Raw genomic sequence first — 13,223 nt, forward strand, 5'->3', positions numbered from 1 at the left:
ATAGACTGAGAAAACTAGGAAAACCGCAAAGTCTTCAGGTGGGGCAGAATGGAGGTCTTTGAAGGTGTTTTGTTGTTTTTTTTTTGACATAGGCACACTGATGAGGTAGACAAGCTTTCAGCTGTCATAATAGCCTGGTTTCAGTGCTATTTTGACAGGGTACACTCTCAGGCTATCAGGTGCTGTGATCATGCTTTTGTAGTATAGCTGTGACTACTCTCTTCTTAATGTGCATATATGTATATGCATATTCACATGAACTGCTTTGTTATTAAATAATTTTAGATGACAACATCAGGTGGAGGAGGTTTCTGTGACTGTGGTGATACAGAAGCTTGGAAGGAAGGTCCTTACTGTCAAAAGCATGAGCTTAACACTTCAGAAACTGCAGAGGAAGAGGTAATTACAACTGAGGCATCATGTTTCAAAACATTGTTAACTGTGTATATATGTGTGTATATATAAATCATTCACGCAAGGTTATTTTTAGTTTTGCATACTATGCATGGAGAGGCTGTTGGAGCTTTAATAGCTAGATTTGAACCACAGAGTTAGACAAAAATTAATGTCTTAAGAAGTTCCTTAAAATTTTATTTTCTACTTAAAGGCTTCATTTTGTATGTTCTTGGTCACCTCTGCAGCTTTAGTTCTGTTTCTTTGTTTTTCTGTGTATGCTGAGGTCAAGGGATTCTGCCAGGTGCCAAAATAAAAAAAATCTGTATGTAATCACATGCACCAACAAGTCAAATGCAGCTGTCTGTGCAAAAAATATTCTGGTTCTTACCAAATAAAGTGCACAGATTTCTAAAAATCAAAATACCTTGCTGTCACAGGAAAGGCATAATGGAGATGAAAGGCAGAGGTCTCTAAAAGCTTATTTGGTATGGAGAAGGTAAATAGAGAGCACATCTTCACCACAGAATCAGCATAACAGCTTGGACATTCTAAATGCAAAAAGAGATGCCACTTCTTACAGTAGGAACTCAAACTGTTGGACTAACCTCTGCAAAACACTATTGTTAAAACTTTGTATGTGTTCAAAAGGAAATCTATCATGGTTGTGGAGGGAAAAATTACCAATGGCCATTTAAAATTGCACATACCATCTCTGGTGTGGGAAGTGTTAGTGTCTTAAGTTACTGGAGACTAGAGAAGTATTCTGTCTTCTGCTTATACCCTTCTTATCTGTTATTACATTTCAGGAATGAATGTGGCTAATTGGGCTTCTGACCTAGCCACTCGCATCTGTTCTTACACAGTACAACTTCTATGTTCTTCTATGTACAAATCTATTCTGAGATTTTTTAAAAGGGAAAATATAAGGCAAGCTTTTGTAGTAATTTTGCTGATCTGGTGGTTTAAGTGAAGCAACTGTAATTGTATTTTCAGTGACAATGGTCCTTCTAAAATCTGCTCTCACTCTCTCAGCCCTAAGGCTGTAGCACTGCTGCTGGACTCACCACTTGGTCTACAAACCAGTTTACATTAGTCAGCAGCCTTAGGAAACTCTTGTGAAATCTTGGGTGGACTGCTACTCCAGTGCCCAAAGATACTCACACAGTGAGTGGGCCTGACAGAAAAATCAAGGTTCTGGTCAGGTTTGTGTTTCTTCCCCAATAAAGCATGGAGACTGAGATCTCTTATGCAGTGTTGTGTTTGAGGTAGATTAAGGATGATTTGTTGAGCATTATTGGAGCCTGTTTTCTGCCTTGCCCAGATACATGTCTTTGTTGAAAGTGCTGGTAATTGAGGGAGTGCTGGTGCTTAACAGTTTGCCTTTGCTTTTGGTGACTGATAGTGCTCCATACCCTGGATAAATTTTAAATGAAGGAAAAAGAAAGAGAAATGGCAGTTGTTACCACTCTTCCAAATATTCTTGAAGAGCCTTGGGGTGTAGGGGATAAACTTCACTGGTGAATTGCTTGAGGTGAATTGCTGACTGTCAAGAGTCTTCTGTAGATGATGCAGACTTAAGCTGAGAAAATATTGTTGTGGCCATTTTTATACAACCCAAGCTGTCATGAAACACGGAATTTAGTATTAGGTAATCCTAAACCAGAAATTGGGCCACTGTTAAATATTTTAATTGGCTAACAATTACGCATACTTCAAAATATCAACTGATGAGTGACCCAGCGTATTGTGCATGTGACCTGCACTCCACGCAGCATTCCTTTCTCAGGTTTGTAGGAGAGGAACTAGTTGTTCTCAAAATTTTGATGCTGTAAAAGACAACATCCTTAAGAGAAGAGGTTTTTGATGTTTTCTATTCACAATCCTTGAAATGGACTAGAGAGAAATGGCAGTAGTACCTGCACTGATTCTGAGTTTCCAGTGGTTCTAATTTGCTGCTCCAAAAAGTAGTCCATTCGACTTGGCAGACTGAGGCAGCTCTCCTCTTTCTTCCCCTCCTCATTCCCATTCCCACACCTGCAGCAGCCTCCATTCTGCCCTGGCACAGAGAGCACAACAAGTTTGTAGGGGCTGCTGCAGCTGTCACATGGAGAGCATGGGCACAAATGGGCATGGTCCACAAGAAAAAGGGGAGCAGCTCTCTGTGAGCAAGACTGAGATGTGGACAGATCATTATGAAACACCTATTAACATTTCAGCAGTTAATTATTTATATACCACAGCGTCTGAGAGACGTTCATCATAAATCATGATGCCAGTGTGCTGCATGTTGTATAAGCTTGGATAGATAAGAATTATGCCTTTTAATGCATGCAGCATATAAAACAGGACAAGAGACGCATGGTTGTTTGTATTCTGCAGTTTACTAATATTGATAAGTGGAACAAAAGATACAGGGATTTGAAATTATGATTTTGAAGGCATAGCAGAAGAAGCAGATTTTAATATAGCTGAGGTTAAAAGTTCTTCCAAAGGACTATCTTAAAAGGTGTGCAGGAGTGAGAACAAGGAGAGTGAGAATAGAGGAACGTGTGAAAATGTAAATGGGTGATCAGAGGGTAAGTTAGCATTCAGGTATTGAATGTTAGATTAGAGCTTTGGTGACTGTCAGTGTAGAACTGGAAGAAGAAAACAGGATGATTATTGACTCTTCCTTTCAACTGAAAAGTCATTTAAAGAAAGACATCATTAAAGATGCTTACATCATCTTTGATAAAGAGAGGTGCAAATTTGACAGGTTTTTTTGAATGTCATTTAATTTCTCATTTGCTATTTATATTTATTTTCCAGGATCCTCTTGTGCACTTACCAGAAGATATGGTAGCAAGAGCTTATAATATTTTTGCCATCACATTTAAATATGCAGTAGATATATTAACATGGGAAAAGGAAAACGAGTTGCCTGGACTAGAAATGATGTAAGTATAATATTTGTCTTCTACCATTTAAAGACTTACAGATATATATACAGTTGAAAATGCAAGTTCTGATTTTAAGTATCTTTTCTGCCTTTCCTAAAATTGTCAGAAATATTTTGTTGACAATGATTGTAATAGATTTGTATTTCTCCTATTTTTTACTTTGCTTTTACTTTTAATATTGCTTTGAGTGACATAAATTCAATCATTGCTTTGGGTGACATGAATTCAATCTTTGCTTTGAAGTGAGAAGAATGATACTTACTACTGCATGCTGTTTAATGATGAAGTCCATACCTATGAACAAGTTATTTATACTCTTCAGAAGGCTGTCAACTGCACACAGAAGGAAGCCATTGGTTTTGCAACAACTGTAGATAGAGATGTAAGTGAATTAATTGTTAGAACTTTTAATTACCTTGACCTAATGTTTGTTTTATTACTATACTTACTTTAGTTTGTTTTGCTAAAGTGTATGGTTCACGTGAATCTGTGAGGCCTGTGTGTAACACCATCCTAAAATGCCTTGATACTAAATGTCTTAGTGCCTAAATACTCATTGGCCAGTCCAAGCCAGACCTGATACTGAATATATGTTTCAATGTAAATGTATTCCAGTTAGTCTTGTAAGTATAAACACCATGGTGTTTCTCGCTTGTCTGTCAAGGACAAGCAGCAACTTTGGCCCTTCCCTTACTGAATCAGGGAGCTGACATTGAAAGAGCCCCTAAATGTGTTCCAGTTATAGGAAAGGCTTTTCAGAGTAATACCAGTTAAGTGTCAGGGATGAAATCCATAACTCACTGTTTTTGTTCTGGTGCTTATGGAGCTATTAATGATTCATGGTTTCTTTTTTTAATTTAATTTAATTTTATGCTTCATAATTGTCAGATTATAATGGCAGGAAGAGGTAAAAGCATTTAACACAGTTTTTAGGAAGAACAGTGAGTTCAGAGTCACTATATGCTGAATAGAATTGTAACTAGTATTTCAGTTTCAGAAGCACTATGTCAGCTGTGTTTGTATTTTGGTTCCTGTGCATTTTTTTAAAGAAAGTGACACTTCATAGGGCAACTGCACCTTGTTATTTTTGCAATGAACCTGTAAGCAGTTGACATGAAAAATGACTGTCTTTTTCACTTGACTTATTGTGCCTTTTTTTGGGGGGAGGGGGTGGGCTGTGGGCAGAAAATCTCATCCAAAATGGCAATGGGAATGTCATTTTGGGTGGTTAAAGTACTTCAAGGGAGGTCAGTGGAGCAGGAAATATAACCACTTTATATTACTCAACACTGAACTAGATTTTGGGTTGGTATTATCACTGCTCTAGTTTTTGTGATACTGATAATGAAAAGATTCACATCTGATCCCTGAATATGTGCTAACCTGAGCACATGCTGTGTATTGTCAAAAATACCCAGATTTTTCCCTACTGTTGATCCCTACTACTGCTAAATACATACATATATACGTGAGCATGTATGTGAAAGAAATGAGAATGTTATGCCTGAAGCAATGATTGGGCATCAGTCCAGATCTAAAATACCATTGAGCTTTCCTGTCTGTAATACACTATAAATTGAATCCACTATCTATTTTGATATATGGATTGACGGTATGGAAAGACTGAAAACCTTCCTTTTGGAATACACAAGTGCTTCAATTGTATGTGTAAAGACCAATTAACTTTAATATCTGCTTTTTAAAAGGCACTGAAGTATCTGAAATATCTTCAAGTTATATCAAAACTAATGATTAATGCCTTTGTACTAAAGTTTTCAGTATTTTAATGTGTGGTTACATCTTAAAAACCATGTTACACAGAAAATTTAATGTAACAGGTAACTGCATATATGATACAATTTTATCTTCTTTTAAAAAGTATAGGGTACCTTTGGGAAATGCAAGTATGTAACTGCATACAGTACTTTAAAAAGTGAAAACAGCATGAAAGGCAGAGTAGTTAACATGCATCTGAAACTTTTGCTATGTATTTTATCCTTATGTAAAACACAGCCCTGGAAATTCTTGCATAGCAGCTGATGGTAACGTTACATCCTTACAAATTTACAGGGCCGTAGGTCTGTTCGATATGGAGACTTCCAGTACTGTGATCAGGCAAAATCAGTAATAGTGGTAAGTAGTGGTGCTAAGGGATATTGTCTGCTTGCTTCATCTTAAGCAAAAAGAGGCTTTGCTATGCAGTTTGTGATACTGTTATTGTAATAACTCATTCTATTTTAATGATACAAAGTGTTGGAGATACTATTTACAATATGCACAGTAAAGGTATCAAAATATTAGTTTCTGGGGTTTTTGTTGTTGGTGGTTTTTTGTTGGTTTTTTCCCCCCTACTATGGCTTACCTCACAAACAAAATGATTTTCTAAAAAGAAGTTTGTTGACAGTTTCTTCCTTCATAAAACAGAATGTGACCAGGAACTTTAAATGTAATCTTTTATAATTACATGCCAGTTCATATCAGTGAAATTAAACTATTATAGCTTTTCTCCTATATTGTGAGGTTGCTTATGTCTTTCACAGCAACAGTTATGGAAATTATTACTGGTTGAATCTGTACAGTAGATTCAATCTGTGCAGCAGTGTGAAACTGCAAATACTTCCATTTTGCATCTACACATTTATATATGTGTACATATATATATTTATATATTGCAAGATTCTTCCATGTAAAACACAAGAATAATGTTTTCTGTTTAATTGTTCTTTAACTGCTGCAGTGCAGTACTTAATCACATGAAATAAATAGTTTATGTATGATACTGCAACCATTGAAAAACAAATGCTGCAATTAGAGTTACTGGTCTTTAACTATTTAAGGTATTTTGAAAGTATTAGCATATTTTTAAAGATAATGTGCAATATTTTTAACTTGCTGCCCATGCAGGCAAAGAACTAATGGCTTTTATGTGTAACATCTAGCTATTATATTTTTTAACACTTAGATGAGGGTAAATTCTTTCTTGTTTTAACTCTGTGTATTTAATTTGTATTTTTGAAAATAGTCTCTGGACAGCCAGTTTCCATGATGGGGTGCTGTGTGTCTTGCATGTCATGTTGTGAGGGACAAACATGCATGGCTGTCTTGGATTGTGCGTGGGATTGCTTATCACTAAAATGCAGCAGATCAGTGTGAGCATTGATAACAGGCCAAGAGTGGAAAATGGATTGACCTAAAAATGTTGATACTGCATAATAAGGTCCTTCAAATATTAATAGAATAAACAAAGTTCAGACCTTTTTGGGTTTGCTATGTAGGTGTTTGTAATTAGAATATGTATTAATATTATAAATTATCAAAATTAATCATAGGAATGCTGCATTACTGTATAGAAGTATATGCCAGTCTTCACTTAAATATTCATTGCCTCCTTTTTCCTTTTCTTTTTAAGAGAAATACCAGTCGTCAGACAAAGCCATTGAAAGTGCAAGTTATGCATTCATCTATTGTTGCCCATCAGAGCTTTGGTCTGAAGCTCCTAACTTGGCTTGGCAGTGTTATTGGATATTCAGGTGGGCAAAATTGACCTTTCTGAGATAAGTTAGAGAATATTCGTGAGGGGAGCTGATTTTCTGAAGCAATTTTGTCTACTTATTTCAGATATGTAATGTGTAAGGCAAAGCTATTAATAACTTGTCAGACTTCATTCTATTTTCTCTTACTGGAGTGCTGTTCTGAATTCTAACTCACATGTGAAAGTGCTACCAGGCTTATGTAGTCTTTTCTGTTTAGTTGCTGTTGAACAGAAGCTGAGACTCGCTGTCAAATGCAGTATGCCAAAAAGCTATTTTTTCAGTCCCTAGTTCTTTTTAAATGAATGCAGTAAGCTGAAAATAACCTGTCTGATTAGATAAAACAAAATTATTCAGAAGTAATTTGATGAATGATGATGAAAGTGATTGCTTCAGATTTTTTGCTAAGTAGAACAGAGAAAATGCAAGGAATTATGGAGGGTTTGGGTAAGTATAGAAGCTGACAAAGTCTTAATCAGATTTTTTGAAAGAGATTCTTCAAAGGAATCAGGATGCACGGTATCAGATTTTGTGGGAATGCTTGGGTTTTGTTTTGACTTGGTTCCTCCTTTTTCCTGGTAAATCATAAGATTGTGAAGATGTAGGATATGAGGCAAAATAGAAAGAAAAGTGACAAACTGCTGATATGTAGAAATGCAGATCCAGACCCCCTTGCAATTTGTGTTCTGTGTATCTGGAAATGTTAGCAAGACGTGTTAGCAAAGCACGTTCAACTGTCATATTGCACCTAAGTTCTGCATAGGTGCAAGATTCCTTCAGAGATCGTATGTTTTATTAGACTGAATTGGAAAACTCAAGATTTCACTCACATGGTCTTTATAACATGTTCTCATTTTTGAAATGTAAGTAGTTTATGTTTGCATAAGTTTTAAAGATAAGTAAATTGAACTTTTATTCAACATCTATGTATGGTAGCTGTTTGTTCAGCTCTTTGCCAGTGTTGCTGGTAAACGGTAGGTATTAATAGAAAGGATTTGTCAAGATAGTTAATTTCTGAGATAAAATTTCCTTTCAGTGAAGCATGTAGGCAGGCACCGTCTTTCTCATTTTCTTTAAGCCCAGTCTTGTGCCACGTCATTTGTGCCAGGTGCCACAGTCATTAATTTTCAGTACTAAATGACAGTTACAAAAATGTAACTTGAATATGTCAATGTCTCAAATTACAGAAGGAAGTATTGAATTTTGTTTGACTTGTATGTGTAGTGTTTCTGAAGTTCTGAAGAGTTTAGCTCATTAAATGCTGTGTTCTTTATGACTCAGAAGGGCAAACAACGTTTGATTATAAACAGCACACATATATTTTTTCTGTGACTGATGTGCTCATTTACTTGAACTGCCTTCCGTATCTTGAGATGCAGTCTTGCAATGTACTCTGGAGTCTGGTTCTGTGAAATACACTTCTGAAAAAGTTGGTTTCCCTTAGCTTTTTAACAAACACACCCAAACAACTAAGTTCTGCGAAATATTTTAGACAGCCTGTTACCATTTCTCTTTAACATGGTGTGATAGAGTTGCACTGCTTAAATGGTTACACTGAAATGTACCTGAACAGAGGGTGAGTGGCAGATGGAGGGGTCTTCTGCCATGCCAGAGTCAGGTTGGATGATTGACGTCAAAGGAATGACAAATTCTTATCATCAAAAAAAAAAAAAGGAAAAAGCCTTGCTGGGGAGCTTCATCCTTCCTAGCAAATACTCCTTCTTCAGGAATAAATGTCTGTTTGACAATTGCTGAATAATGCAGTAGTTTCCATTAATTTGTTATCCTTCATAACAGTAGTTGGAATTGAGCTCTGCAAGGCAAAAAGGAATAACTCCAAACTGCTCTAGGGGTTCTCAGAGTGTGTGTTACCATGCAGCACATGGCACAGTGTACATGGCACAGTGTACATGGCACTATAGAGCCACTGCCCACCCTGCCTAAGGAGCTGAGATGCCAAGCAGGGTGTGGAAATCAGGGCTCTGTAAGTCACATAGTTCTCAGAGAACATGTGTTACCTGCAGTGCAAAGCCAAGTTGAACAGTACTAATGGGACCATATCAGGGTTGTGCTCCATTGCAGATGCAGGCTTGTCTTGCAAGCATATAATAATTAACATGTTCATAAAATTACAATTACCTCTTCTTTCCATTAGAAAAAGATATACAGAGAAGCCTTAAAATGATAGCAGCTCCTAAGTGACAAAAAAAGCTACTACATGAATGTATGAGTCATTTCATATGTGAATTATATTTTCCTTTTGATAAGAGTCTAAACGGGAAAAATAAAACCTAGAAAATTAGCCTGCTGTATAACTCTTCCTTATTTCAGTAAGCCAGCAGCATTTTTAAGGAAGCACATTTTTGATAACTTTGAAACAAATCATTGTGTTTGGCAATTTTCACTGTGTTCCTAATGTTCCATAAGGCTGGTGTGAAACTTGCAAGGTATGAAGTATTTGTGTTTGTATCAGCAAAATATGAGTGCTGTTATTCAGTTGTCATGGAAAAGAGGGCAGTGTGAAGGCTTCTGTGTTCTATGAAAACTTCAGTATGTCAAAATAACATACGTTTGTGTTTAAGCTGTAACTAACTTGTATCATTGCTCTTCATTAAGATGGCCTTCGCCGAATACTGTGTCAGGTTGGTTTGCAAGAAGGACCAGATGGTGAAAATTCTTCTCTTGTAGATAAGCTGATGCTGTATGATTCTAAACTGTGGAAAGGTGAGTTTTCTCAAAGTTCTGGAAAATGCTAAAGAATTATATGCATGGGTTTTCCTTTTGCAATATCTGCTAATGCTTGATCATTACATCATGTGATGTATTAGGGATAATTTTGCCTAATTTGTTATAATGTCTCCCTTCAAGATACAGTCCCAAGTATATTCAAAACAAGAACATACAGAGACTGTTTGGAGATGGGGTTGGTTTTAGGTCTAATTTTTCAAAGTGGTCTGAAATTGAGAATGACTTGAATATACAGATAACGGTGATAGTTAAGGGAAATAGAGTAAACAATAGAAAAATAGAGAGTTTCTCTGCTTTATAGGATTTCAGCATTTATTTCATATCTACCAAAATGCCTATTTTTAAAGGATAAGGGAGAGTCTTTCTGCTTTGACTTGTGTTTGTGTTCGTGAGGTATTCAAGTGTTCTGAGAACATTCGGTGAAAACTACTGTTCTGTTGTTTCAGAGCTCTTGAAACTTTGAAAGGCTGTTTGATATAACAGAATTGGCTGGAAAAGTTGTAATTTTGAGGAAGGGGAGGTAGTTAATACCTATTTGCTTATCGATTCCATGTCTGATTTGATAGCCTGAATGGGCATGTAAGGCCAGAGGTAAGAAAGAGAAGCACAAAGGAAAGTTAGAGAATGATGTAATATGTCTGTCTGGAGAACTTCTCAGAGTACCAACGAAATAAGTAAGAAGCAAGGTAGAAAGCGGATGTAGTATGGGGACAATGATGATTTTAGGTTTTGTTTATCTAATACCTTTATCTTGAGAATGAAGTCCTGGCACTGCAAATTTTGTAATCTGAAAGGTACTGCTTTTGTGGAGTATTACAACATTTTTAATACAGGTTTTGTTCAGGTAATGTCTTTCATGAAAGCAAGGAGTAACTTCTGCATTTCTATTACGACATGAACATTTCTCTACTTTTTCTTGTCTTCCTTAGTTACTCTGCATTAAGGAAATAGTGTCATGGCTTTTGACTTAAAATGGCCTACAGAAAGAAATGATGCATATGTGCATTTATTTCCAAGTTACATAGAGATGAGTATCATTTGTACTGATAATACTTTCTGGGATGGTGTTCAGACAGACTAGAAGTTCAAAGATAGCTAAGCTGATTCTTTTATGGAGATGTTCACAATTAGGAAAATTTGTTGCAGTTCCCAAGACTTCTGATGATAGTGTTCTCTTCTTTTCCCTGGGCCATCTAAATCCCCTGTTTATCCTGAGGAGGAGGAGTTCTGTTCTTGTTTTGCTGACTTCCCTTTTATTTGATGATATACATTCCCATTCAACAGTGTTATCTTATACAAGAGTAATAAATAATGCCTCTTGAAGAATTTTGGTTTATGTATTCTTCTTCATCCTGTGCTACCACCTGACAGACTTAATCAAAGCAGCTTCTACTCTGAAATGCGCACTTACCTCATTCTGTAGAAGCTTACTTTTCTAAATGTTTCCATAATATGTTGATAGAAAATAGTAACATGCAATATTTCATTCAATTTTCTTGACAGGAGCTAGAAATGTATATCACCAGTTATTCATGAGCAGTCTGCTTATGGATTTGAAATACAAGAAACTTTTTGCTATCCGCTTTGCAAGAGTAAGTATCTTTCTTACCAAGAGCCATTAAATGCTAAAACTGTCCAGTGAAGAGAGCCTAGTTAGCATGCAGTGATTTAAATGAACTGTTACCTGAATTTTTTTCCTTTTTATGGAAGTGAAAACTTGAAATGAAATGCTGAAAATCTTATTTTACTCTTCAGTATATTAGTTCTAATGGCATCTCATCTCCTGGGAAGGAAATGGCCTTTCAGACGCACCAGAACTAAAGCAGTTCAGACGTTTTTGTCTTCACCATCAGCTATGCAGGCTATCGCTTCTTAAGAGCTAATCGCTGCTCATTGTTGAGGTGTAAGCTGTTAGAGCACTGCTCAGAAATAGTGCTGAAATTCAGTTATGCTGATTAGTATTTCTGCAGTAACTTGTATTTGAAATGCTTTAAATCAGCACCGTGAAATTCTGCTCACTCTGCTGGAGACAAATAACTTTCTTGAGTAGAAAATAAAATACTAGCCTTTATTGTGAAAATGAGTGTGAGTAGATCTCCCATGTGAGCAGATTGTCATATTCTTTGTACAAAATACCCATATAATAATCCATTAGAGCTACTCTTCCCTTTTTCATGGCATTAAAGTTTCCCAGAGCAGACATTTAAGTTAAAAAATCAGGTCAGTGTGGATTAGAGGTGAATTTCCCCTTGTTGTTTAGAATTACCGGCAGTTGCAGAGAGATTATATGGAGGATGATCACGAACGGGCAGTATCGGTGGCTGCTCTGTCTGTCCAACTCTTCACTGTACCTACTCTGGTGAGTAGTGCCTGTCTTTCTTTTAAAAACTGATAGTTGGCACTCCTTGCCTTTTTTTGCCTCCTTCTTAATAGAACTATGAGCGATTGCAGAGTGATTTTATGAAAGATGACCACGACAGAGAGTTCTCAATTGCTGACCTCTCGATACAGATATTCACAGTGCCTTCTCTTGTAAGTACTAAAAGACCAAAAAAGGAAATCTTTATTTGTTAAAAGCCTCTCAAGGTTCATAAATCAAGGCTGCAGATTTCTTTAACATTACTGTGAAAATGCAGAGCAGTCAGACTGTTTGCATACATTGCTATGGGTTTAGAAGTTAAAGCATTCAACATTGGGAAGTTTCAGTCTGACTTCCCAGAGTTGCCTGGGTGTTTTTGGCTTTCCTTTTACTTTTTTTTAGAAAGGTGCTTTCATATTTATTTAGAGATACACACATGTAACATGTAAATTCCTCATCATACTGAGCCACAGTTACTGTTTGTACAAATCTGTATTATGGTTTGCATATCATGGTTTCAGAGCACTGCTCTGGTGCAGTTTTGTAAGTGATCCACTTTATGTTCATTTTCCAGTCAACACAAATGCAAGCAAGAATTGTCTCATGATACTGCCTGCTTCCTTTGGTACTTTGAGTCTCAAGACAACGCCTTCTTTGAGATTTTCAGTTAATTTTTTTTCAGTGCTACAGGCACTGTAATTTCTCCCAGCTCACTAAGGCTGCGGTTTTTCGCCAGCATGTTTGGGAAATTGCTTTTTTTTTGTTCCAGTCTCCATTTAAGTCTGTCCTTGCTTGTATTATAAACTAGACAAATCGAAATTTGGAGCTGTACTGGAATAAAAGTCTGATTTTCATACCCAGAATTGTTTAAAAAATGAATGCTACTGAATCCTCCCAAATTTAATAAGCTTCATTGAGCTCTAAAATTCAATAGTAGCATGGCAGTCACAATACTGAGCAAATGTCTTCTTCAGTTTCTTAGGAATGGATGATATTCATGGGAATTCAACAGGAACTCAAGATTTTTTCCCATGGTTCAGGACAATATTGTGTTGCCTCTTTTAATTTTGATGCTTTCAATAAGAATGATGCCAATATTCAGACTTACAGTTCAGCTTAACCAACTAATATTTTTCAGATGGTTATGGTATTTTGCCCTTCAGCAGATGGGTTGGTGCAATATGAATATCAATACATAGTTTTTAAAAAAGTAATTTCAAACATTTCTCAGGGCAGAATAATTGCAGTGCC

At 36.4% G+C, this 13,223-nt stretch overlaps 1 protein-coding gene across 3 annotated transcripts in view; it reads left to right on the forward strand.

Moving 5' to 3' along the window:
- UBR2 (ubiquitin protein ligase E3 component n-recognin 2) overlaps positions 1-13,223 on the forward strand; it is a 55,401-nt gene that overhangs the window by 9,382 nt on the left and 32,796 nt on the right. Inside the window, exons 4-12 of one of the 3 annotated variants that reach the window (XM_085054934.1) lie at positions 286-399; positions 3,205-3,332; positions 3,579-3,717; positions 5,406-5,468; positions 6,745-6,865; positions 9,482-9,589; positions 11,117-11,205; positions 11,874-11,972; positions 12,047-12,145. In XM_085054934.1, coding sequence (XP_084911060.1) covers positions 286-399; positions 3,205-3,332; positions 3,579-3,717; positions 5,406-5,468; positions 6,745-6,865; positions 9,482-9,589; positions 11,117-11,205; positions 11,874-11,972; positions 12,047-12,145 — 960 coding nt within the window. The remainder of the gene's footprint in view (positions 1-285; positions 400-3,204; positions 3,333-3,578; positions 3,718-5,405; positions 5,469-6,744; positions 6,866-9,481; positions 9,590-11,116; positions 11,206-11,873; positions 11,973-12,046; positions 12,146-13,223) is intronic. The other 2 variants (XM_085054933.1, XM_085054932.1) reach the window with 2 other exon arrangements.

Source organism: Lichenostomus cassidix, chromosome 3, assembly GCF_008360975.1.
Source record: "Lichenostomus cassidix isolate B80296 chromosome 3, HeHo_3.0, whole genome shotgun sequence".
Taxonomy (NCBI): Eukaryota; Metazoa; Chordata; class Aves; order Passeriformes; family Meliphagidae; genus Lichenostomus; species Lichenostomus cassidix.